At 35.0% G+C, this 27,552-nt stretch overlaps 1 protein-coding gene and 1 long non-coding RNA gene across 2 annotated transcripts in view; one reads left to right on the top strand and one right to left on the bottom strand.

Annotated features, from left to right (window-relative positions):
* CNTNAP2 (contactin associated protein 2) overlaps window positions 1-27,552 on the top strand; it is a 2,391,149-nt gene that overhangs the window by 1,060,833 nt on the left and 1,302,764 nt on the right. Inside the window, exons 7-8 of the mRNA XM_037835931.1 lie at window positions 5,024-5,167; window positions 8,338-8,602. Of these exons, the coding sequence (XP_037691859.1) occupies window positions 5,024-5,167; window positions 8,338-8,602 (409 nt within the window). The remainder of the gene's footprint in view (window positions 1-5,023; window positions 5,168-8,337; window positions 8,603-27,552) is intronic.
* LOC119533961 overlaps window positions 1-27,552 on the bottom strand; it is an 81,380-nt gene that overhangs the window by 34,072 nt on the left and 19,756 nt on the right. The gene's annotated exons all lie outside the window — the stretch shown is intronic.

Genomic DNA, 27,552 nt, shown 5'->3' with positions numbered 1-27,552 from the left:
CTTCTCTTCCATATTTTGTTGATTTCATTTTCTTGCTTCCCTGGCTTTATCTCTGTCTCTCTTGCTATGTTCATTCCATTTATAAAGGATTCTGTAATAGGATTAAGTGCTATCCTGAAAGGTGAGTCACACCTTAACTGAAGTAGCTCATCAAAAGATCCTACCTACAATGGGTTTATACTCACAGGAATGGATTAGATTTAAGAACATGTTTTTCTGGGGTACATACAGCTTCAAAGCATCACATTCATCTGTACAGCAATTATACTCATACCTGCATTGAAAGTAATTTCAGATCTAAAATAATGTAAATATAAAGTTCATATTGAAGTATTTAAAGACTTTGGCTTAGTGGATCAGAAACCTGTTCATCTTTCTTCATAAATCTTGAAGATGCTGTGCACTGCTTCCCTGACAGTGTGTTGCTTCATTTCTTCCAGAGAGGTCTATGGCCAAAGACATTGAGGCTGAAGTGTAAATGCTTAGCAATCAGTTATCTCAGGGGAAAAGGGGGAGAAATGCCCTGATTTGTAACATTTATAGATTTCTGTGGTAAAAATTCCTCACCAGGGTTGATTTCATACCAACATAATAGTACTGAGCAGGGAGCTGAGAAGAGATGCTCACTAGCACATTGTTGGACAGTATTTTCATTATATAAGATGCAATAAATGTAAATAACCTCAAGAGTATACATAATAGTAAAATAATTGAAAGAGATGAGATGTGAATACATATAATGTAATGTATTTAATTAAACCCTATATAATTTAAATTTTAATAGTGGCTCTGTTTAACAATTGTTCTCGTGAGGCAGGATAAGTGGCCTCCAGGACACCACTGATGGGGTAAATGAAATGACACCTAGCACCATTCCAAGAGCTGTGTACAATGTAAAGTTGCTCCTTTAAAGCATCTCAATGTGGGCATTTTTTGGTGTGGAGATGGTCTGGGAGTTCATTGTAGCCTTTTTATACCAGCTAGTGGTCCAATATCCATTTGAAGTCAAGCTGTTATCTACATGGTACAACGAGAAGGGTACAGTGATATGCACATACACATGGCTTCATTTTCCCTCCTCACAGCCAGTGGAACCAAAGAGCAGGATAGCAGACTGGTGTTTGGCCTGGCATCTCTCTTCTTCAGCTGAGCTGAACCTTGTGAAAGAAGGGGAGCACAACTCCGTCCTCAGTGTCCATGCAAAAGAAAGTTTTATTCTACCCATTTTTACAGGTCTTTATAGCATACAAGGGAGTCTCCTACGTGACTGTCCTCAGGTATTTCAGGGAGGGGTACATTCTCTCCAAAGCCATGAGGTGTATTTACATATCTTTAGTCTTAAGGGACAATTTCTTTGGGAGCTAGACAGGAAACAGCAGGGGCAGGGGGCAGGGGGCAGGAGACAGGAGCACGGAAGGAGCCCAGCAAGAGCTCAGAGACTATTCCCTCATCTAAATTGCAGTCCGCTTTCAGAGGTGCAAGGCTTTTGGCCTTTTCCCATTCTGGAGCCTGCCTTCAGGCTTCCAGATTTTGGGAAATGGGCCCTATGTATAATCTATCGAGCCAGGGGACCTTCCGTGTCTCCACAGCACCTTACTTTGAATGTTATGCTATTGTCTTTTGCAGTACAGCTCTGCTTAGGAAGTTGAGGAACAACTCCTCCTCATCCATTATAGAACCACAAACTGGCTAGTATTTTAGAGCAGATCAATTAGTAGGCTCAAACAGCAGCAGAAGTCCTGATTTGAATCCCCTTCTGTCTTTTACTGGCTTTGTAACAGTGGACAAATCTATTACTCTTCTATAAGATAAATGTAATGGTACCTTTCTCACAGGGTCATGTGAGGAGGCAACAGGAAGTAACAAATGGAAATAGCATGTATCAGTTAAGATTGATTTGGCTGCATATAACAAAACAAAAGTAACAGTGGCTCTACAAGATGTGTGTTTATTCTCTTCCTTATAAATGGAGTCTGGAGACAGGTAACCCTGGGCTCAGATGACATGTCATGGTTATCAGGGCCCCAGCCCCTTTTTATCCTGCTGCTGCTCCACCCCTGCAGCAAATTGCTCCAATGTGGATGCCCAGTACCATTCAGCAAGAAGGAAGAGAGAGTAAAAAATATTGTGCCTCTCCCTTTAATTACAGTGCTTAGAGTCATACACAGCCCTCCCACTTAGATATAATGAAACCAAAACTAGATGCAAGCAGGAAGGTAAATGCCAAATTTTGAGTGAGGAGTAATGTACTCAATGGAAAAGGATTTTTTTTTCCCTAAAAAAAGTGGAGAGAAATGACACCTGCAGATGCCAAGTAGTCTTTTCTACACTTTAAAACTCTTGCTAGCTAACAAATGCTTGCTGCAGTTACTTCTTTACTGGCAGGGGTATTGAATGGCAACATCTTTAGTAAGTTAATTGTATGAGCCACAAGAATAGCTTATTGTTAATTTAATAACTGCAATAATTTTTATTATCAGAATAGTTAGAATATCAGAAAATATTTATGTTCCAACCACTTCATTTTACCAATGAGAAGACGTAGTCAGAAACAGTGACTGCCAGAAACACTAAGTGACTTCCTAATGTCATGTAGTTTGTTATATTAGGAATTGGGATTAGAATCTGCTTCTCTTAGTTGTTAGGAACTTTTTAGCATGAACCTGTGATGCTTCACCAGGAAACTTTCGTTGAGGTAGCAGGACATGTGCTTAGGGTTGCTGAAAGCAGAGAAGCCATAAGGAAAGCTTGAATCATTGCCCAAAGGGAAATGAAAGTCCCAAATTAAAAAAAGCTATGCATACAGAGAAGGAACAAAGCAGTAATTTAAAACTAGTATTTAATAATTATTATTCATAATGTGGTACTGCATGCCATTAAACATAGACCATTTCATACTTTCAGTTGGAGAGTTAGGAAAGAAATTGAGAAAATCAGTTATAAACAGGAAATGCAACACTCCTTTTCAGTCTCAATAAATCTTACCTTTGACATCAGGTACACACATAGTACCTAATAACTTTAGTTCAGTGCTACTTGAAAATATTTTTCCAGTAAGTCTGAAATTTTAGATTGCTCTGTATTTCTCCTTTTATAATTTCCCAATTCTTCTTAATATAGTTATTTTTTTCCCCTTTATTTTCTGTATATGAAATCTTTGGTAAATGATGTATATTCAGCTTACCATTATCGATAATATTTAATTTTATTTAAGTGAGGTACTTTACTTTTTATGTTGTTTCCTAAAACATCTTTTTTTTTTCATGAAACTAATTCTGCATTTAAAATGCATTGGCTCTACTCCCCTCTACGTGGGACCCAACTCCCAGGGTTGCAAATCTCCCTGGCAATGCAGAATATGACTCCCGGGGATGAATGTGGACCCGGCATCGTGGGACTGAGAGTATCTTCTTGACCAAAAGGGGGATGCAGAATGAGACGAAATAGTTTCAGTGGCTGAGAGATTTCAAATGGAGTCGAGAGGTCACTCTGGTGGACATTCTTATGCATTATATAGATAACACCTCTTAGGTTTTAATGTGTTGGAATAGCTAGAAGTAAATACCTGAAACTACCAAACTCCAACCCAGCAGTCTGGACTCCTGAAGACAATTATATAATAATGTAGATTACAAGGGGTGACAGTGTGATTGTGAAGACCTTGTGGATTGCACCCCCTTTATCTAGTGTATGGATGAGTAGAAAAATGGGGATAAAAACTAAAGGACAAATGGGGTGGGGTGAGGGGATGATTTGGGTGTTCTTTTTTCACTTTTATTTTTTATTCTTGCTCTGGTTCTTTCTGATATAAGGAAAATGTTCAGAGATAGATTGTGGTGATGAACGCATAACTATGTTATCATACTGTGGACAGTGGATTGTATACCATGGATGATTGTATGGTGTGTGAATGTATTTCAATAAAACTGAATTTAATAATAAAAAATTAAAAAAAAAAACACATTGGCTCTATATAATAGAACACAATTTGCTCATGAGGCCCTTGCTTATGTTTAAAATATGAAGTCTTGACATTTAAACATTTTTTAACTATTGCTTTCATTATAAAAATATGTAAGAAAAATAGATAATGGTAGCTCTGAATATTTAAAACAGATACAACTTCAAGATTATATACTGTGATATTATAACTATTGTTAAAGTAGTAAACACATTTATTGCTGATTCACTCTTAGTAGTAAATTCAATGATTGGCAATACAAATATTAAGTATAACGGCATATTTTATGAATTTGATGCCACAGTCCTGTAATCTGAGTGAAGATTTATAGAAAAGTAGATACTCTCTAAAGGCAATGAGTGAGAGGAACGCAGGAAGGAACATTGACCTCATTCCTTAGGATTTGGAGGACATGTAGCATCTCTAAGCCTGTTCTTCTCAACCTACCCCCAAGTCCTAAGAGTTTCCTAACCAATACAGTAATGAGACTTTTGAACTATTTTCTGTATTCAAAATAAGTCTAATGAACTTTTGACTCTAATGGTCATTAGACTACAATAAGCCAATCAAGCTATCACTGATATCCCTTGCTCTTGGCTCCAGTTATATCAAGTTATTATGTTAGTGCTGGTTATTGCATCATTCATAGAGACATTATTGATAGTTATGTCTTTGAAAGATAAAAATGCAAATATCCTTTTGTTATTACTTAGTAAAAGAAGTTTGCTGGATAAATCCTTCAAAATATTCTCAGGAAAATTTTATAAAAAGTGTTTTAGGTAGCAAAAATACAAGGGATCATTGCTAAATTCTTGTTCTATTTATAGTCTAATTACCAGAATAAATGATACCATTATGCCCTTCAATAATGACTTAGCTTAATGTGCAATAGAGTTTGTGTACAGAATATTGGAATGTGTATATTTTTATTAACATAAAGATACTTGGCCTCATCTGTATTCACGCTTTTGTCTAGCTTATCAGATTATCTGATTTCATGTAACTGTTGTTATTTTTTAAAAATCAAATACAGTGTAAACACTTACTTTCTTTTCCCCAAAGATAACCTTTGGAGGCATACCTTTCTCTGGCAAACCAAGTTCCAGCAGTAGAAAGAATTTCAAAGGCTGTATGGAAAGCATTAACTACAATGGCATCAATATTACTGATCTTGCCAGAAGGAAGAAATTAGAGCCATCAAATGTGGTAAGAATTTTCACTGGCAAAATATTGGATCATAGTAAATCAAATAATGTTTTTTTTTTTTTAATGGAGATTGAAAGAAAGAAAGTTATAGCATTTTTCTTCATGTTTGTGTTTGGCTCAACAGTGTAAAACAAACTCTAAAGTTATCAAAAAAATGCATAGATACTTGATATGCTCTGGGACTAGAAAATGGTATTTGAGCTAAATTAGCCTGAAATAGATAGTAAGTTTTATTCAGGTGGGGGACAGAATGATAGACTCAATGTTTCTGGATTCCCCACGGCAATAAAATTGGCATATTTCAGCATATGCTTCATTCCATCAGTTCAGCAGCCTTCATTAAATGGATAGCATCATGTTTTCAGTATCTTGATATCTATGACTCGACATTTATTTATGCTTTAATTTAATATTTTAAGTTTTTAAGGAATTACTATGTTCCATTTCATGTTTCCAAAGATAATTTGTTCAAATATCTGAATAAATATATTTTTGTCAAGTCTCTCAACTTGAATATTATGCAATTAAAAAAAGAGTTGATTACCATTGGATAGTGAAACTGTGAAACAGAAACTCATAATGGCTTTCTTCTGGCTCTGATGTGATTGGTTCTAGGTTCAACTAGATTTCAGGGAGTAGAGAAAAAAAATCTGAGAGCATCCTAGAATGCCTGCCTTCTCACGGCATTGCTTAGGATATTTAAAATATATTAATTTAAAAATTCAATATGGTTGCGTCCTATAGTTCTTCAAGACTAGAAGGTACTTCAACCTGGAAATGTTGTTTGGATGAGCCTGAGATTCCAGAGAACCATACAGTTGAGAGCCACTGATATAAGATAATATCATGAGTGTTTGCATTATGTTCCAAAGAAACTCTGAAGGACTTGTTTCCCCAAATCTGAACCTAGGGTTTTCTTAAAATGATTGGACAAATGGAAACCCCCTAATGAATAAACAGAGCTTTTGAATATTAGAAAATATAGTATAATAATTTAACACAAAATTATTCTTTAATAAATATATTTATTATTTAAAATTAATGTTAATTTTAATTTTGATGACATTTTCTCATAAAATATATTGAATATACAGAAAAATAGTAATAGCTATTATTTAAGGCAACAGGCACTGTGCTAGCCATGTTTCAAACATTTATGGTAATCCTTAGAACAAGGAAGATGTTAGCATTAACATTTTGTGGATTAGAAAACTGTGATTAAATCCAGAAAAATAACTTAACAGATGACCTATTATGAGAGGCAAACATAGATTGTGGCTTTACAATATATGGCTCCTAAAGTCATGGTCTTCTTCCATATTATGGTGTTTTTTTTTTATCTGGAGCTGTATACATATATGCTATCTTAAGTTTTGGATAAAGTGGTACCAGGGTCCGTTTGTTTTCTCTGAAATTGTTGTTTAAAATAGAAAGTAACTGAATCTAAATCATCAGAATACAGTTTCCATTATTTGTAACTTTAAGAAGAGGTAAAATGTTATTTCTTCTTTTACGTCCCTGATGATCCTGAGTTGTTACCATTAGGTACCCAGTCTACAGAATATTGCACTAAGGAAACTCATTCCAAAATCAACTTTAAACACAAAATGAATTGTGTTTATAAATGCTATTTTAGACTTGAGGAACAATGATATTTACTAAAGCATGAATTCCCTATAATTATATTCCATTTTAACAGATAATTGCATGGGTAGAAAGAATACACTTTGAGTCAAAATATAAATACATAGTGAAACTTTTAGACAGGGAAGAGACACATTAGGACATTTTGCAGGCACCCTTACAAAGGCAACTATTTACACATGTATATGAAATTTGCTTTCAAGGATGTCAGGTGCTGACATTTAAGGGAAATTAGCACGCATCCTGCAGCCCTCCTTGACCACACCCCAGCACACACACACAAAGCCTATTCCCTCATTATACACTGACTCCCTAGTCAGTATCATCACTCAGAGAGGATGTTTAATTTTGCTAAGGAAGCAATCTCCACAGTACAGGTATGTGGTCAGTTATAACATCTCTGTTATTATGCATAAGCAGTTCTTTTCATGAGTAAAAGCAAGCATTTAAGAATAATTGCTTGTGAATCTACAGAGCAAATTTGATTTAAATATGAATTCACAAAGACAACCTGCCTTAGATTTAATGGTTAAAGCACTGAAATGAAAGAACTCGACATCTGGGGATATATGTGAGGTGTTGTAAAAAAAAAAAAAAAATATTGAAGGACCAGATGAAAATGTCATCAAATTATATTCCTCAGAATATGATGTAGGATCAAAGAAGCTGGAAGCAAATGTAGATTTTCAGATCTTCAAAAGGAAGTACTTAGGTATAAATTTCAGCGTATCTGAATGGCAGATCAAATTTCCTTGTTTATACTAAAAGGGAGGGAATATAAGGGGAAGAGGAGTCACTTTAATTATTGCAAGATTTGTTTGTTTTTGTTTGTTTTTGTTTTGTACATTCATTCCACTAGTTCTACAGTGCTTTATTATGTAAACTCATTTCATGAGCACTTAAATGAAATTTTGAGTTGGATAACAAATTAATCTGAAATAATCACAATTGCGCAGATGCTAAATAGTTCACATGAATTCATTTCTATTAGGTATGGGGATAAAACCCAAGAGAGTTTGCCCCCAAAATATCAGCTTTATAAAGAGCAAGGTAAATAACCACAGTTCCTACTGAGACAAGAGTAAGTAATGCATTAGTAAACATTCGACATAAGCCATCCAAAAGAGGGCAGTGGCATCTCTGTCCCTGTCCAACTGCCTGCCAGCATCATCAAAAATGGGGAGGAGATCAGTGGTCCTTATTCAAGCAATATATATATACACATCACATCCCATGATCAGACCATTGCATCAGGCTGTTATTCTGTTTATTCCCTGTGGATTTCACTTGTTGTGCCCCTCAGCTTAATGGCCAGTGGCTGCACAATGTGAGGTTTTACAGCAAGAGTTGATTCATGCTGATGTATCCAATCACCAAATCCATGCCACACTGCTGTGTGTGGGAGAATTCCATGTAGGCATAGGCTCTGATTAGAAATTTGTGGTACTGAAGCTTTGTCTACTGCCTTATATATATGCTTACTTTATTCTCTTTTGGCCTCAAACAATGTCTTTCTGTTTTTTTAGGGAAATTTGAGTTTCTCTTGTGTGGAGCCGTACACAGTGCCTGTGTTTTTCAATGCGACAAGTTACCTGGAAGTGCCTGGACGGCTTAATCAGGACCTGTTTTCGGTCAGGTTCCAGTTCAGAACATGGAACCCCAATGGTCTCCTGCTTTTCAGTCACTTTGCACATAATTTAGGCAATGTTGAGATTGACCTCACTGAAAGTAAAGTTGGTGTTCATATCAACGTCACACAGACCAAGATGAGCCAAATAGATATTTCCTCAGGTCAGTGAAATCTATTTGACATTTGATCCTGAAACTGCGATTGTGATTTCCAAAGATAAAATTGGGTATTGTTTTGTGTTGTTTTGTTTGGAATTTCATGCTCATGATTACATATTAATTCAGACTTTTGAAATACTTGCTTTGTTGCCCTGTGTGCTGATTGAATGAGAGAAACTTGGAAAATTGCTGACAGAGTGAAGGGTTGGTGAAAGGAAGTTGGTTAAGATTCTCTTAGAGCACCTAAATTTTCTAATCCTTATGAAAGCTAGTTCATATTTAATAGAGACATTGCTATTTTTCTGAATATTTTAATTTAAAAGCAAAGAATGTTCATTTTAATAATGTAACAGTCTCCGGTATCTAGTGACTTCATGGACATTGTAATACTTTTGATTATTAGCAACAAAACTATCTTAATGTAATTATGACCTGAAAGGGATGTTCAGCTGTCTGAATCAAAACTTCAAAATGATTTTATTAAAATTATACAGGTTGTCAGAAAAAAACAAGGGTTGAATACAAAAAGGAAAGACAGATGATTTATCAACTCAAGCAAGACTGAGTTACTTTGGTATGTAAGGTAATTTTTGAACTTGGCATCCCAGCTGTAGGATAAGCCAAGGTTTACATAATATTGTTATGTGAACAGACTGAGTAATCTTGGAATGTTCTTTGATTAATATGGTATGCAGAAAGTTCATATTGCAAGGTGAAATGTAAACAAAGAGAAATGATAGGCACAATAGGGGATTGATAAATACTAAAATTTTTCAGCAAGTTTCTCTAGATGTTCCCCATGATAGTCATTTTTATTTAGTGAAGGATTGTTTAGAAATAAGAGGCAGTGAGTAAACAAACATTTATTTTGTACCTAGTAGGGAAGTACCAAATACTGAGTGAGGAAGTTCATGATAGAGAGCTCAACTTCATGACCTCTGGCTGTATTTCTAAATCTTCAGTGTTCACTCATGATGCCAAATACATATGTCTGCTATGGTTTCAGGAACTATGCCTTATTCTGCTTTTATCTCTAGCATATAGAACAGTAACTAGAACATAACAGATAATCGGGAAAGTTTGTTGAGCTCAATACTGTGGCCCTTTGAAATAGTTTCACTATGATAATATCACTTGATAAAGAATATATATATATATATATATATATATATATATATATATATATATATTTTTTTTTTTTTTTCCCCCAAAAAAATAGGCTTTGTGTGTCCATATGACCTGGCTACATGGACCACTACTGATAAGCATTCATGGGAGGCAAAGGAAATGTCATGTCAGAGGTGTATCTGAATTATTAAAATCCGAAAGTATTGTGATACACCTAGATACTTACTTTTTCTGTTTTGCATTGTTAGCTTTGCTTCTTCCCTGAATATTCAGAGTCAGAATGATTGATCAACCATATTTTATCAAGGTTCTCCAATATGAGTTCACATATGGAGATTTAGAGCAAATAGAAAATAGAAAATATCTGGAGAGAGCAGAAAAACAGATAAAACATATACATACAAATATTTACTACAGTTGAAAACCTCTCTACTAGCTTCTGTTATGATTAATGATTCTTTCTTACTGACTAATCACATAGAAATATAACTATGAAGGCCTCCCTGCTTGCATTCTCTAAGAAAACCCAACTTGGTGGTTTTCCATGTGCCGGGAAAAAATATATTTGAAAGGATAGAATCCTATACATGGTGATCAATAGACGTATTAATTTGATTTGCTCTAATTTAGGACTCCAAGATACACTCATTTAATTTATACTGTGGTAATTGAAAAAATGAAAGTAAGGAAGGAAGAATAAATGAAAAGAAGGGGAGAGGGAGGAAGGAAGGACAAGAATCCAATCTGTGATAACTGATTTACCATAACAGATTTACTTAAAGATGATAAAAATACTTTAGAAAATTTTGCTGTTTCAGCCAAGAATCTGTACAAATTAAGATAAATTGATACAATGTCTAAACATTTCCATAGTCTCAAGGTTATGTATTACAGTGAAAATATCTTTTTGTTTCAAATATTTCTTTTTTCCTTATACACATAGCAGAAGGTAAGTTCTCATCAGTCATCACTGCTCACATTTGAGAAAGATTATTAAGTAAATAGATAGGCATTCATTAGAAAAAATTGTATCTGTACTCATTCATTCATCATAGAAATACATACTGAGTCCAAGGAAGACTGATTCATCTGTAATTTAATGTTTTTTACCAAATTCAATTCAATATATGAATAATTTAGTATTAATAACAACATTGGGAAAGTAATTTAAAAAAATAGTTAACCTAAGGCACCAATGTTCACCTTAATAAAGGGAAATATTTTGATAGTATGTCTATCCTATTTTTATCAACACCATGAGCACTCAAGAATGTAATTCTTTTTTCTTCTTTTTAAAATTACTGTATTGCAAAAATTTAGAAAATACAGCAAGTTAAGAAGAGAATACTTCTAAAATAGTGCATTGAAAGGTCAATATAGTGACTCAGATACTATCTGTCAGTAAATACTTGTAACTTGGTTTTATTTTTATTTAATAAGTTCTGTGGTCCAGGGTGAAGGTAACTCAATTGATTCAAAAGGTTTCTTTTCTTCCATCTGGGACTCAAAATAAATCTTATAAGTAAAAGCATACTCAGTTATTGTTCATCCTGTTCTTGTGTCTTTCCCTCTGAGTTGTGTTTAATTTTCAAGAATCTCGATATTCTTTAAAAGTGGACTTGTAAAATTCAGAATGAGTAAACTTCAATTTACCAAGTGGGTTATCTTTCTGTGAAAATGTTTTCTAAGTTGTGTCATCAATTTTATAAAGCATTCCACTAAATTCCTTTTGTTACAACAAGTAGTCACTGACTTATATGTAGGAATAAGTGGAAAAGGGAGAAAAAAAACAGGTGCTTTAAAAGTGTTGAATCAAAAATATCTGTTCTCTGTGGGGACAATTTTGGGGGGTTTTAACCTTCAAACTGAGAACTCCAAGGAAGAGTTGGCCTAGAATTGTGCCTTTCAAATGATTTTGATCAAAACACAGTAAGGAAGCATTTTATATCATAACCAATACTTCCTGACGGTGTACACTCTGATAATTTAGATGCACTAGATGCACTCTGATAATTTTGATATTTTTTTCTTTTCCTTTAAAAAATAATTGCTATGACCCATTAAAATGATTTCATGACTTAAAAATAAGTTATGAATAACAGTTGGAAAAATAGTGACTCAGAGATTTGTCTTCTCTTTGAAGAGTTGCAATTTAAAAAGTCCTAGTTGCCTTGATGTATTTGCTCTACCTCTCCATATTTTCCAGGAGCAATATTGTAATATTATAATGGCAGTAAAAAGTGTGCATATGTATTACTGCCTGATATCTAGCTAAAAAAAGAAATAAAATATAAAAAAACTACATACGATTTGTAATACAGTTTTTATTGCAAATGCCTCAATTTTTATGTCATTAATTTACAAACAAATGTTTATAACAATACTCAGTTGTGGTCTGACCATATTAATAAAGTCATAAAATGTGTCTCAGTATTTATATAGTGGAAGGAAAGTGATTTCTGTTAATGACCTCTCATCTACGGGAAAAGAAATCAATTTCCATCCCAAAATAAACAAAACCTTTCAGATAAATCATTGGAAATATAGCCTGCTTCTAAGTCAACTGTTGGTTAAGTGCAAGTTCTTGAAACTTTTTTTTTTGTTTATGTTGACAGTGCTTCAATTTTAGGATGACTTTTTAGCATCCACACTGATTCAGAAACCTATACCCAGCAAAGATCATCCTTGTTTGTATTTTTATCTCCAAAAAATATTTGTAGCTTAGTTTTATTTACCTTTGTTCCTCAGTAAAATTTCCTTTGTAAACCTCTGAGTCATATTTGGGTCTGCCAAGGGAAGGAATAGATGTTTTCTTGGCACGTGCGTAGGGAACATACTGGAAAATATCGGCAAATCCCCTGTTCAATCTCAGCAAATGCATTTGCTTGTGACTTCTCTTGGCCCTATCAATCCTAAGCAATTAAAACAATTTTCTTTTGATTTGGTGAATATTTGAGAGTACAGCCAGCACACGAATACTTCTTTAAAAGAATTTATTATATCAATTTCCAAAGTTCATTGATAACTTTCTTTGTAAGGTTTCTTTTTCCCCACCTATATTAAAACGAAATCCAATTTGTAATACTATTTCTGTGCTTTAATTGTTTATTGGGAAATAAATTTGGAAAATAACTCAAAATTAGATAATATTTATCTAGACTTTATTTCATGCACATCAAGTGACTTCTTTTATAATTTTTTATAAGAATGTGATTGAGGAATTATTTAGTAAAACATATTATGTCCCTTAATTACAGTTTGTAATAATTATTCAAAGGCAAAAAAGTTACTCCCCTTTGATCCATTAACTTTGAGTTATTCTTATTATAAGGAAATAGAGCAGTAAACAGAGATATTCATCATAGAATATGGGCAATAATAAAAATAATTTAAAACAAACTATTTAAAATGGAGGAGTGATTTGTAATAATGTATTCTTATGTGGAATATAGTTGTCATTAGTGATCATGTTTCTCAAATAAATTTAATACCAATGCAAAACAAAATAGAAAAAAAATGTTTACAAAACTTTATATAAATAATGATTCCAATATTATAAATATAAAGAGCTCTAGAAAATAAGTCAGAAAGAAATAAAATCTGTAAATACTAATAGCAATTATCTCAAATTAGTGGGCTCCTCAGTTCATTTTATTAGCTTCTTAACACATTTTCCCTAATTTTTCTACAGTAATATTATTTTTTTAAAATGTGTGCCATAAAATTTGTGAGTATAAAATGATATTCCTGGAAAGATTTTTAGGCCCATAGGCTGTCTGATCTCCTGCTTTGTGCCTAGCAATAAACTCTTTCTCTCTTTGAAACCCCAGTGTCTCAGGAATTGGTCAGTTAAGTTTATAGGGCAAAGAGCCCCTCACTTTTGATCAGTATTAATAATGATCATGAGCATGTTGTATATAGCAACAATAGCTCCCAAATTTATAAGTCAACAGTGACAAGAATCACAGAGAGAAACAGATGAATCAACAAATGTTTTTGGAGATTTTTAACACAGCATCTTCAAAAACTAATAGATCATAAAGGCAAATAGAAAAAAAAGTAAGATTTTTTTCAAAGATTCATTCATTTAACAAGTATTTATTGTGCACTTACCATGTGCCAGGCATTTCTAGATGCTGGGGATACAAGAATGAATGAAATGGTCAAAATTCCTGTCTTCTAAATTTAGAGACAGAAACAGTGGTTTCCTAGGACCGGTGTGGAGCAGACATTAACTTTAAAGGTGCACAAGAAAACTTTTTGGGTAACAAGAGTTCTAAAACTGGATTATGATGATGACTGAAGAATTCTATAAGTTTAGTGAAATTAAAGGGGCTTAAATTCCAATACATTCTATTACATTACAATAATAGAATAATAAATAATAGAATAATAATAAAATTAAGGGAGCTTACATTCTAATAATAGAATAAAGACAAGAAATAATAAATAAGCAAAATATACAGTATATTCTATGTTAATAAAAACTATAGAAGGAGGTGGGGCAAGATGGAAGACTGGTGAGCTGTATGTTTTAGTTACTCCTCCAGGAAAGTAGGTAGAAAGCCAGGAACTGTGTGGACTGGACACCACAGAGCAATCTGTCTTTGGGCATACTTCATACAACACTCATGAAAATGTCGAACTGCTGAGATCAGCGAAATCTAAGCCAAATACAGAAAGCTTCAAAGACTTTCAATTTGGGCACGTCAAGTCAAGAGCAGAACTAAGAGAGCTCTGAGACAAAAGGCAATAATTCAGTGGCTGAGAAAATTCACTAAACACCACAACTTCCCAAGAAAACGGGGGTGTCCACTCACAGCCACCATCCTGGTGGACAGGAAACACTCCTGCTCATCACCAGCCCCATAGCCCAGAGCTGCCCCAGACAACCCAGTGTGACGGAAGGGCTTCAAATAACAGGCACACACCACAAAACTGGGCGTGGACATTAGCCTTCCCTGCAACCTCAGTTGATTGTCCCAGAGTTGGGAAGGTGGAGCAGTGTGAATTAACAAAGCCCCATTCAGCCATCATTTCAGCAGACTGGGAGCCTCCCTACACAGCCCAGCAGCCCAGAACTGCCCTGAGGGGACGGCACTCACCTGTGACATAGCACAGTCATCCCTTAACAGAGGACCCGGGGTGCACAGCCTGGAAGAGGAGCCCACTTGCAAGTCTCAGGAGCCATACGCCAATACCAAGGACTTGTGGGTCAGTGGCAGAGACAAACTGTGGCAAGACTGAACTGAAGGATTAGACTATTGCTGCAGCTTTAAAACTCTAGGATCACCAGGGAGATTTGATTGTTAGGGCCACCCCCCCTCCCCGACTGCCCAGAAACACGCCCCACATACAGGGCAGGCAACACCAACTACACACGCAAGCTTGGTACACCAATTGGGCCCCACAAGACTCACTCCCCCACTCACCAAAAAGGCTAAGCAGGGGAGAACTGGCTTGTGGAGAACAGGTGGCTCGTGGACGCCACCTGCTGGTTAGTTAGAGAAAGTGTACTCCACGAAGCTGTAGATCTGATAAATTAGAGATAAGGACTTCAATAGGTCTACAAATCCTAAAAGAACCCTATCAAGTTCAGCAAATGCCACGAGGCCAAAAACAACAGAAAATTATAAAGCATATGAAAAAACCAGACGATATGGATAACCCAAGCCCAAGCACCCAAATCAAAAGACCAGAAGAGACACAGCACCTAGAGCAGCTACTCAAAGAACTAAAGATGAACAATGAGACCATAGTACGGGATATGAAGGAAATCAAGAAGACAATAGAAGAGCATAAACAAGACATTGCAAGACTAAATAAAAAAATGGATGATCTTATGGAAATTAAAGAAACTGTTGACCAAATTAAAAAGATTCTGGACACTCATAGTACAAGACTAGAGGAAGTTGAACAACGAATCAGTGACCTCGAAGATGACAGAATGGAAAATGAAAGCATAAAAGAAAGAATGGGGAAAAAAATTGAAAAAATCGAAATGGACCTCAGGGATATGATAGATAATATGAAACGTCCAAATATAAGACTCATTGGTGTCCCAGAAGGGGAAGAAAAGGGTAAAGGTCTAGGAAGAGTATTCAAAGAAATTGTTGGGGAAAACTTCCCAAATCTTCTAAACAACATAAATACACAAATCATAAATGCTCAGCGAACTCCAAATAGAATAAATCCAAATAAACCCACTCCAAGACATATACTGATCACACTGTCAAACACAGAAGAGAAGGAGCAAGTTCTGAAAGCAGCAAGAGAAAGCAATTCACCACATACAAAGGAAACAGCATAAGACTAAGTAGTGACTACTCAGCAGCCACCATGGAGGCAAGAAGGCAGTGGCACGATATATTTAAAATTCTGAGTGAGAAAAATTTCCAGCCACGAATACTTTATCCAGCAAAGCTCTCCTTCAAATTTGAGGGAGAGCTTAAATTTTTCACAGACAAACAAATGCTGAGAGAATTTGCTAACAAGAGACCTGCCCTACTGGAGATACTCAAGGGAGCCCTACAGACAGAGAAACAAAGACAGGACAGAGAGACTTGGAGAAAGGTTCAGTACTAAAGAGATTCGGTATGGGTACAATAAAGGATATTAATAGAGAGAGGGGAAAAATATGGCAAACATAAACCAAAGGATAAGATGGCTGATTCAAGAAATGCCTTCATGGTTATAACGTTGAATGTAAATGGATTAAACTCCCCAATTAAAAGATATAGATTCGCAGAATGGATCAAAAAAAAATGAACCATCAATATGTTGCATACAAGAGACTCATCTTAGACATAGGGACACAAAGAAACTGAAAGTAAAGGATGGAAAAAAATATTTCATGCAAGCTACAGCCAAAAGAAAGCAGGTGTAGCAATATTAATCTCAGATAAAATAGACTTCAAATGCAGGGATGTTTTGAGAGACAAAGAAGGCCACTACATACTAATAAAAGGGGCAATTCAGCAAGAAGAAATAACAATCGTAAATGTCTATGCACCCAATCAAAGTGCCACAAAATACATGAGAGAAACACTGGCAAAACTAAAGGAAGCAATTGATGTTTCCACAATAATTGTGGGAGACTTCAACACATCACTCTCTCCTATAGATAGATCAACCAGACAGAAGACCAATAAGGAAATTGAAAACCTAAACAATCTGATCAATGAATTAGATTTAACAGACATATACAGGACATTACATCCCAAATCACCAGGATACACATACTTTTCTAGTGCTCACGGAACTTTCTCCAGAATAGATCATATGCTGGGACATAAAAGAAGCCTCAATAAATTTAAAAAGATTGAAATTATTCAAAGCACATTCTCTGACCACAATGGAATACAATTAGAAGTCAATAACCATCAGAGACTTAGAAAATTCACAAATACCTGGAGGTTAAACAACACACTCCTAAACAATCAGTGGGTTAAAGAAGAAATAGCAAGAGAAATTGCTAAATATATAGAGACGAACGAAAATGTGAACACAACATACCAAAACCTATGGGATGCAGCAAAAGCAGTGCTAAGGGGGAAATTTATAGCACTAAACACATATATTAAAAAGGAAGAAAGAGCCAAAATCAAAGAACTAATGGATCAACTGAAGAAGCTAGAAAATGAACAGCAAACCAATCCTAAACCAAGTACAAGAAAAGAAATAACAAGGATTAAAGCAGAAATAAATGACATAGAGAACAAAAAACAATAGAGAGGATAAATATCACCAAAAGTTGGTTCTTTGAGAAGATCAACAAGATTGACAAGCCCCTAGCTAGACTGACAAAATCAAAAAGAGAGAAGACCCATATAAACAAAATAATGAATGAAAAAGGTGACATAACTGCAGATCCTGAAGAAATTAAAAAAATTATAAGAGGATATTATGAACAACTGTATGGCAATAAACTGGACAATGTAGAAGAAATGGACAATTTCCTGGAAACATATGAACAACCTAGACTGACCAGAGAAGAAATAGAAGACCTCAACCAACCCATCACAAGCAAAGAGATCCAATCAGTCATCAAAAATCTTCCCACAAATAAATGCCCAGGGCCAGATGGCTTCACAGGGGAATTCTACCAAACTTTCCAGAAAGAACTGACACCAATCTTACTCAAACTCTTTCAAAACATTGAAGAAATTGGAACACTACCTAACTCATTTTATGAAGCTAACATCAATCTAATACCAAAACCAGGCAAAGATGCTACAAAAAAGGAAAACTACCGGCCAATCTCCCTAATGAATATAGATGCAAAAATCCTCAACAAAATACTTGCAATTCGAATCCAAAGACACATTAAAAAAATCATACACCATGACCAAGTGGGGTTCATTCCAGGCATGCAAGGATGGTTCAACATAAGAAAAACAATCAATGTATTACAACACATTAAAAACTCGAAAGGGAAAAATCAATTGATCATCTCAATAGATGCTGAAAAAGCATTTGACAAAATCCAACATCCCTTTTTGATAAAAACACTTCAAAAGGTAGGAATTGAAGGAAACTTCCTCAACATGATAAAGAGCATATATGAAAAACCCACAGCCAGCATAGTACTCAATGGTGAGAGACTGAAAGCCTTCCCTCTAAGATCAGGAACAAGACAAGGATGCCCGCTGTCACCACTGTTATTCAACATTGTGCTGGAAGTGCTAGCCAGGGCAATCCGGCAAGACAAAGAAATAAAAGGCATCCAAATTGGAAAAGAAGAAGTAAAACTGTCATTGTTTGCAGACGATGTGATCTTATATCTAGAAAACCCTGAGAAATGGACGATACAGCTACTAGAGCTAAGAAACAAATTTAGCAAAGTAGCGGGATACAAGGTTAATGCACATAAGTCAGTAATGTTTCTATATGCTAGAAATGAACAAACTGAAGAGACACTCAAGAAAAAGATACCATTTTCAATAGCAACTAAAAAAATCAAGTACCTAGGAATAAACTTAACCAAAGATGTAAAAGACCTATACAAAGAAAACTACATAACTCTACTAAAAGAAATAGAAGGGGACCTTAAAAGATGGAAAAATATTCCATGTTCATGGATAGGAAGGCTAAATGTCATTAAGATGTCAATTCTACCCAAACTCATCTACAGATTCAATGCAATCCCAATCAAAATTCCAACAACCTACTTTGCAGACTTGGAAAAGCTAGTTATCAAATTTATTTGGAAAGGGAAGATGCCTCGAATTGCTAAAGACACTCTAAAAAAGAAAAACGAAGTGGGAGGACTTACACTCCCTAACTTTGAAGCTTATTATAAAGCCACAGTTGCCAAAACAGCATGGTACTGGCACAAAGATAGACATATAGATCAATGGAATCGAATTGAGAATTCAGAGATAGACCCTCAGATCTATGGCTGACTGATCTTTGATAAGGCCCCCAAAGTCACTGAACTGAGTCATAATGGTCTTTTCAACAAAGGGGGCTGGGAGAGTTGGATATCCATATCCAAAAGAATGAAAGAGGACCCCTACCTCACCCCCTACACAAAAATTAACTCAAAATGGACCAAAGATCTCAATATAAAAGAAAGTACCATAAAACTCCTAGAAGATAATGTAGGAAAACATCTTCAAGACCTTGTATTAGGCGGCCACTTCCTAGACTTTACACCCAAAGCACAAGCAACAAAAGAGAAAATAGATAAATGGGAACTCCTCAAGCTTAGAAGTTTCTGCACCTCAAAGGAATTTCTCAAAAAGGTAAAGAGGCAGCCAACTCAATGGGAAAAAATTTTTGGAAACCATGTATCTGACAAAAGACTGATATCTTGCATATACAAAGAAATCCTACAACTCAATGACAATAGTACAGACAGCCCAATTATAAAATGGGCAAAAGATATGAAAAGACAGTTCTCTGAAGAGGAAATACAAATGGCCAAGAAACACATGAAAAAATGTTCAGCTTCACTAGCTATTAGAGAGATGCAAATTAAAACCACAATGAGATACCATCTAACACCGGTTAGAATGGCTGCCATTAAACAAACAGGAAACTACAAATGCTGGAGGGGATGTGGAGAAATTGGAACTCTCATTCACTGTTGGTGGGACTGTATAATGGTTCAGCCACTCTGGAAGTCAGTCTGGCAGTTCCTTAGAAAACTAGATATAGAGCTACCATTCGATCCGGCGATTGCACTTCTCGGTATATACCCGGAAGATCGGAAAGCAGTGACACGAACAGATATCTGCACGCCAATGTTCATAGCAGCATTATTCACAATTGCCAAGAGATGGAAACAACCCAAATGTCCTTCAACAGATGAGTGGATAAATAAAATGTGGTATATACACACAATGGAATACTACGCGGCAGTAAGAAGGAACGATCTCGTGAAACATATGACAACATGGATGAACCTTGAAGACATAATGCTGAGTGAAATAAGCCAGGCACAAAAAGAGAAATATTATATGCTACCACTAATGTGAACTTTCAAAAATGTAAAACAAATGGTTTATAATGTAGAATGTAGGGGAACTAGCAGTAGAGAGTAATTAAGGAAGGGGGAACAATAATCCAAGAAGAACAGATAAGCTTTTTAACGTTCTGGGGATGCCCAGAAATGACTATGGTCTGTTAATTTCTGATGGATATAGTAGGAACAAGTTCACAGAAAGGTTGCTATATTATGTAACTTTCTTGGGGTAAAGTAGGAACATGTTGGAAGTTAAGCAGTTATCTTAGGTTAGTTGTCTTTTTCTTACTCCCTTGTTATGGTCTCTTTGAAATGTTCTTTTATTGTATGTTTGTTTTCTTTTTAACTTTTTTTTTCATACAGTTGATTTAAAAAAGAAGGGAAAGTTAAAAAAAAAAAAGAAAGAAAGAAAAACAAGGAAAAAAAAATGATGTAGTGCCCCCTTGAGGAGCCTGTGGAGAATGCAGGGGTATTCGCCTACCCCACCTCCATGGTTGCTAACATGACCACAGACATAGGGGACTGGTGGTTTGATGGGTTGAGCCCTCTACCATAAGTTTTACCCTTGGGAAGACGGTTGCTGCAAAGGAGAGGCTAGGCCTCCCTATATTTGTGCCTAAGAGTCTCCTCCTGAATGCCTCTTTGTTGCTCAGATGTGGCCCTCTCTCTCTGGCTAAGCCAACTTGAAAGGTGAAATCACTGCCCTCCCCCCTACGTGGGATCAGACACCCAGGGGAGTGAATCTCCCTGGCAAAGTGGAATAAGACTCCCGGGGAGGAATGTAGACCCGGCATCGTGGGACGGAGAACATCTTCTTGACCAAAAGGGGGATGTGAAAGGAAATGAAATAAGCTTCAGTGGCAGAGAGATTCCAAAAGGAGCCGAGAGGTCACTCTGGTGGGCACTCTTACGCACACTTTAGACAACCCTTTTTAGGTTCTAAAGAATTGGGGTAGCTGGTGGTGGATGCCTGAAACTATCAAACTACAACCCAGAACTCATGAATCTCGAAGACAGATGTATAAAAATGTAGCTTATGAGGGGTGACAATGGGATTGGGAAAGCCATAAGTACCACACTCCACTTTGTCTAGTTTATGGATGGATGAGTAGAAAAATAGGGGAAGGAAACAAACAGACAAAGGTACCCAGTGTTCTTTTTTACTTCAATTGCTCTTTTTCACTCTAATTATTATTCTTGTTATTTTTGTGTGTGTGCTAATGAAGGTGTCAGGGATTGATTTAGGTGATGAATGTACAACTATGTAATGGTACTGTAAACAATCGAAAGTACGATTTGTTTTGTATGACTGCGTGGTATGTGAATATATCTCAATAAAATGATTAAAAAAAAAATGATATTCCTAAAAAGTACAATGCTTAACAATATTAAGAGTAGAAGTTATGTAAAGTTATATCAATTTAAAAAGTCTACATTTCCTACTCAATTGAATGCATTTACAATTGATTTTTTTAAAAAAACTTGTCCTTAATTAATGAGCTGCAACTTAATTTCCTTAATGTTATTTATATAACAAATGGAATATTCTGTTTTCAGATGCAGAAATTTGGATTTATGCCCTTTTTATTTGAAAATATCCATAATTAATTCTGAATAAATGCCACAACTATCATAATAATTTTAAAACTTGCTTTTTCAGCATGTATATATGGATAGAGGAATTCATATTTGAAGACATTTTCTCTTAAAACTCTTTCTAACTGCCAAGGAAGAATAGATTTTATTTTCTGTCTTAATGGCCATGTGAATATCATTCCTAAGTAATCTGCATGTGTTTTTACTAAAGACATGGCTAAAATTTATTTTTTTATTTCCTTACTTTTTGATGGGCTTAATGGTCTCTAGAAAGTTAAAAAAGAAAGAAAACAAAAAAAGCAGCTATGGATAGATAGATACAGATTTAAGTGACATGGATAGATAGATAATGATATAGATATCAAGAGATAGGGATAACCTCGGAAATATCTACAATGCAATTTGCTGATTTTATTCCCCAAATTCACAACCAGACTTGCTGTGAGAGCCACATGTAACCAGGTAAAAAGCATTTGAATGAAGGGCATATCGTTTCTGGGTAGTCTTACCTAACTGACTTTTTATTATATTTCAATTCTCAAAATGGCTGTAGTATCATCATGCAAGCTGAGTGGAAATCTACCTTTAATTATACTTCAGGGCATGCTGGGTACTCTTTTTTCACATCTATAAAAACATTATATTCCAACATGAAAGAAAAAAAGAGTCTGTGGTGGGAGAAGTTTTGCTATATTATTTGCTTATTCTTTAAAAAAGCAAAGTGGACATTTTAATCTAAAATCACACTGCAGGATACCATATTGTTTCTAGTTTCTACAAGGTTTCTAGGCCTTTTAAAATATTCTATACCTTTTTTGGGGGCATATGAATAAAACATGATTGTGTGTATGTGTGTGTAATAATTTTTTAAATTGCAAGGAAAGGTTAAAATTTTAGTAAACTTTGGTGGATAAATGGAAGTAAAAACTGCCAGTAGGGACCAGATCATGTTTTAGAAACAGTTTACTGCAAAAATAAACTAATTGAAGGGAAAAATCCACTATTACTGATATATACTAACTATGAGAATGAAGAAAGATTTATGAAAAAACACCAAAGGGTATAATAGCTCAGGAACCCTACATGTAATGTATGTATGTAATTTAAAATGCTTCCAAAACAAGAGCAGGGAAGGCATAGGAGCAAATTAGCTTTGCTGAAAGAACCTTGTTTTCCCTTGATAAGGGGATGTCTTAAACTTCTCTAACAGTAAAACGAATACTTGGTAAATTTAAGCAATATAGAATTTAAGCTATAGATATATATAATATATATACATAATATAATAATATAATAAACATAATATAAACAATGTTTATTATGTAAGTATAAACACAAACATAAACATAAACATAAATATAAATATAAATATATATATATGTGATACCTAAGTCAACTTTAGATATGTTTGCCATTAAGTACCTAATTTTGCTTCAAATAGTACAGGAAAATAAACTGTGTTGGCATGGAACAATCAGAGATTAGTTACCTTTATAAGCAGAAAGATCACAAAACAAAGTCATTGGAATTAAACCATGTACTCCCCCTTGACCTTGTAACTAGGATATTCAGATTGAGAGATATGAGCACTGGCTATCAACTACTTCTGGTTTTTTCTTTTCCTTTTACTTCATGATTTTTAAGTAATGTGAACTATACCATGTATGAAGATTTCAAGTGCTTTGGGTAATTTGTGGCTTGGTTATAATTAGTTGTAGACATAAGTTTCCTTGGAGGAGATTCTGGTGGAACTTCCTCGAAAGCTCTGAAAGTGAACTGAGATCACCCTAGAAAATGAATCCTCTGGATACGTTCTGGGGCATTTAGCCTAATATGTTTCTTAATCTCTTTCCTTTATTTGTATTAAATATGAAAGTTCTTGGTGAAAAAATTTGAGGTGAGCCAAACAAATACTGCTTAGAGAGTATTAACTTTTGTTAAACCTTGCATCACAAAGCCAAGCCATATGGGAAAATAAATGGCAGAGCCACTACAGAGTCACTGCAGAGCTTGCGCTGTGTGATATTACTTCTTTGTATTTGCGGTCATCAGATGATCAGATCTTTCCGTTCTCCTAAACAGGAAGCTAAGTCTACCTGGGCGCAGCAGAACAAAAATCTGACATGTCCATTTCCTTCTACCAAAAAAAAAAAAGAAAAAGCTATTAAAATTTTAAGTCACTCATGAAATATCTAGAAATTAGTCCCATTCATTGTCTATTCTGTTTTGCCTCTCAGATACCAGCAGGGTGAATTTTAATGACTCTTTTTGGGAAATGGTCAGAGTGACCTACTTATAATTGTTATTTAAGTGTTTCTGGAGTAAATCGGGTCTGCCAGAGTACCTTGTGTGCACAATAAATGCAGATGTACAAGTTGTTTGCAACAAAGGTTTCTGTAACAAAAATTGATTTACAAAAGGAAATTTGGGGGGAATTTTATCGTTTAACTTTGTAGTCAAAGGTTTATGGCAAGATAAATAGAAATTCCAGAGAATATGTATATGACAGTTTGAAAGTATTTGATGTCTGTTGATTTTCTTTAGTTTCATAAGTTAACCACTCTGGATTTAGAAAGGTATGAAAATATTTGTTCTTCTGTGGGATCAGTGTGTTTTGGACTGGCAACTGAAGTGTCCCAACTCAGATGAAACACCAAAACAATCTAGTCTACATGAGAAGAGTGGATTTAATTTCTCTTTCATAAATGCAGCATGTCTAACCCAGTTTCGTTTGGCATACTTTCCAATGACCGTATTTCAAACAATTACAGTAAAGAATATGTTCTTCAAAATCATCAGGGAATATCTCTGGATTTTGATGCACCATTTACTGTCAACAGAATGTTTTTATCCAAAGTATGTCAGATGCACTTATTTTCACCATTTGGAATCAGTCAGGGTCCTAACAAACTACTCTTGTGCAGAAGCCACCAAGGTCCTCTACGGTGTTGACTGCCATGCACAAGGACTGGCAGATTTTTGCTTATAAAACTGTGCTGCCACTCCTCTCCTCACTAGCCTGCCTCAGTCTTTTACCTCTCCCTTTTCTTGGTGCCACAATTATGTTTCTGATCTTCAAATAAAAAAAATTAAAGGTTAATCGCCAAACATGAGTCAACGTAAGAGAGCTTCCAAAAGCTGCAGCTTGTGCATAACAGAAGTGCTGGTGGAAAATACAGGTTCATAGGGGTTGAAGAAAACAGGTTATTTGCAAGTGTGAAGTTCAATCTTGGGCAAAGAAGCTATTGTATATTAGGAAAAGTAAATCTTTCTTCCAGTTTGATTCCTTCAAATGGCTTAACTCCTTGGGTAAAGGAATAGAGGAAACCTCTTTTCCCTAACTATGGAAGTGATCTCATTTCACCCATTCCTGTCTCAGTCTGTAGCTTTTCCATCTTAATAAGTATTTGATATATTTTTTTTTATAAACATGCTGATTTAAGGAATGGGGAATACATAAATACTAAGTCTCCTCCCTTAGTTGAGGAGTTGTCTGTTTATGAGTTTTATAATAAAGGAAAAAACCACAGCAAAAATATTTGCTAGTGAATTAACTTTTTATAAAATTGAGGCATCAGTTAACAAGTTTTATAATATAGAAAAAATCACAGCAAAAATATTTTCTACTGAATTAACTTTTTATAAAATTAGTCATATCAGTTTCTAGGTTCCTTGATGGCTATTTAGTTGTAAAGACACTGAAATATAAGACAACTTGCAATATATTTCACAGCATCAAAAGACGGCAACGTGAAACTGGAAGTCTTATAAAAGACGCAAAATGCCACTGGGAAAACAAGCAAATTCATTGGCAAAAGAATCTTTGTCAGAGTTTTATCAGTCAACATTTGGAGAGAATTATGGCACACAGGCTCTTGAAAAGCAAATGATTTTGAATATTAAAGGATTAGGTAGCATGGGAAAATAATGCCCTGAAGTATTTTTGCAAAAACAATATTTTCATTCATGATTTAAAGTACACAACTTGTCCAAAACAAATAATCTCAAAAGAAACCCAATGCAATTTATTTTGGGTCCAAAAAAAAAAAAAAGTTCAAATGTAAATAAAATCTTATTAAATTCTTATTAAATGTGTTACAAATTAAACTTCTTTCATGATTTCATTTCTTTTTAAAAAAAAAAATTCAAGCAACAAGAAAGGTATTTACTCTAAACTACTAAAATGCATTTTGCTCCTAATGAATCCCCTGTGAGTGATTTGGGCCTATACGAAGGACCTCCTGTAGTATAAAATTAGGCATGATATTAAATTGCCCCAAAATCTCTTAGAAATTATATGCAATGTCTGTAAGCTCCTAGAGAATAAGAATTCTCTTAACTCCTTTCCTATGCAAAATCATAATCACCTATGTGGAAGAGCAGCTAGTTTGATTGCGCAGTCAACTTCCCTGCGAATGCAATGCTTGCCCAGTGTAAGAGAACCGTCATGATCTCTTTGTGATTTCTCACCATGTTGGTAAACCCTGAATAAAAGTTCATGTATCAGAAAAAAAAATCAATCAACCACTAAATTCTGAGATGCTGAGCTCTTTGTATATAACCTGGTAGTTCCCTGGAAATTTGGGTATCTGTGTGACACCTGAGACAAGACTCAGAGTTAGAGTTCTGCAGCTCTGCAAGTCAGCATTACTCCATACAGCAACTGGTAAAGAAACTTAAAAGAGATCAGACTACAACTAGAGATATGAATGAAACTGACTTTGTTAGGAATAAGGTAAATTAGAATACAGGGCAAAGGGTGATATTGACTGAATTTTAAAACTCAAACTTCTGTGTGAGACCAAAGGAAAAGAGGTTTATTTAGAGCAAAATTTATATTTTCTATAGCACATTGTCTAATTTAACTTGTCTGAGCAGTTTATTTAAACAATGTATTTACATGGACCTTAGAATAGAGAATAAATTCTTGTTATTCTGTACAGGTTAATGTGATATCCCTATACATTCCAGAATATCCTGGGCAGAAAATTAAAAAATATATATATATTTTCAAAGTCCCCTTGTGGGACTGGGGAAAATGTGGAACTATTAAACTTCCCCATCTGGGGAATTCCTGCTATTCTCTTAAGCAGTAGGGGCTCCCAATTTAATAAGCCAAGACCTTGATTTAGAGGCTTGTCCTTATCAAACTTATCTTTCCAATGGTGAAGCTAAGCCTACTTATAACTATGCCTGAGAGTCACCCCCAGAAAACCTCTTTTGTTGCTCAGATGTGGCCTGTATCTCTAAGCTAACTCTGCAAATTAACTCACTACTCTCTCCCCTATGTGGGACATGATTCCCAAGGGTGTAAGTCTTCCTGGCAACATGGGACATGACTCATGGGATGAGTCTGGCCCTGGCATCATGGGATTGAGAATGCCTTTATGACTAAAAGGGGGAAAATAAATATAACCACACAAAAAAAATTAAATGGCTTAGAGATTTCAAGTTGACTCAATAGGTCATTCTGGAGGTTATTCTTATACATTATGTAGATATTCATTTTTAGTTTCTAGTGTATTAGAATAGCTATTAGGAAACACCTGAAACTGTTGAACTGTTATGCAGTAACCTTGATTCTCAATGATTGTATAACTATATAGCTTTTATTGTGACCATGTGACTGACACTCCCTGGATCAAGTATATGGGCAGATGAGTAATAAAATAAAGACAAACATATATATATATATATATATATATATATATATATATATATAATAGCAGAGACAAACATATATATATATATATATATATAT

Source organism: Choloepus didactylus, chromosome 5 (genome assembly GCF_015220235.1).
Source record: "Choloepus didactylus isolate mChoDid1 chromosome 5, mChoDid1.pri, whole genome shotgun sequence".
Classification (NCBI taxonomy): domain Eukaryota; kingdom Metazoa; phylum Chordata; class Mammalia; order Pilosa; family Megalonychidae; genus Choloepus; species Choloepus didactylus.
The sequence above is the reverse complement of the archived record's forward strand: the minus strand, read 5'-3'. Positions and strand labels throughout refer to the sequence as shown.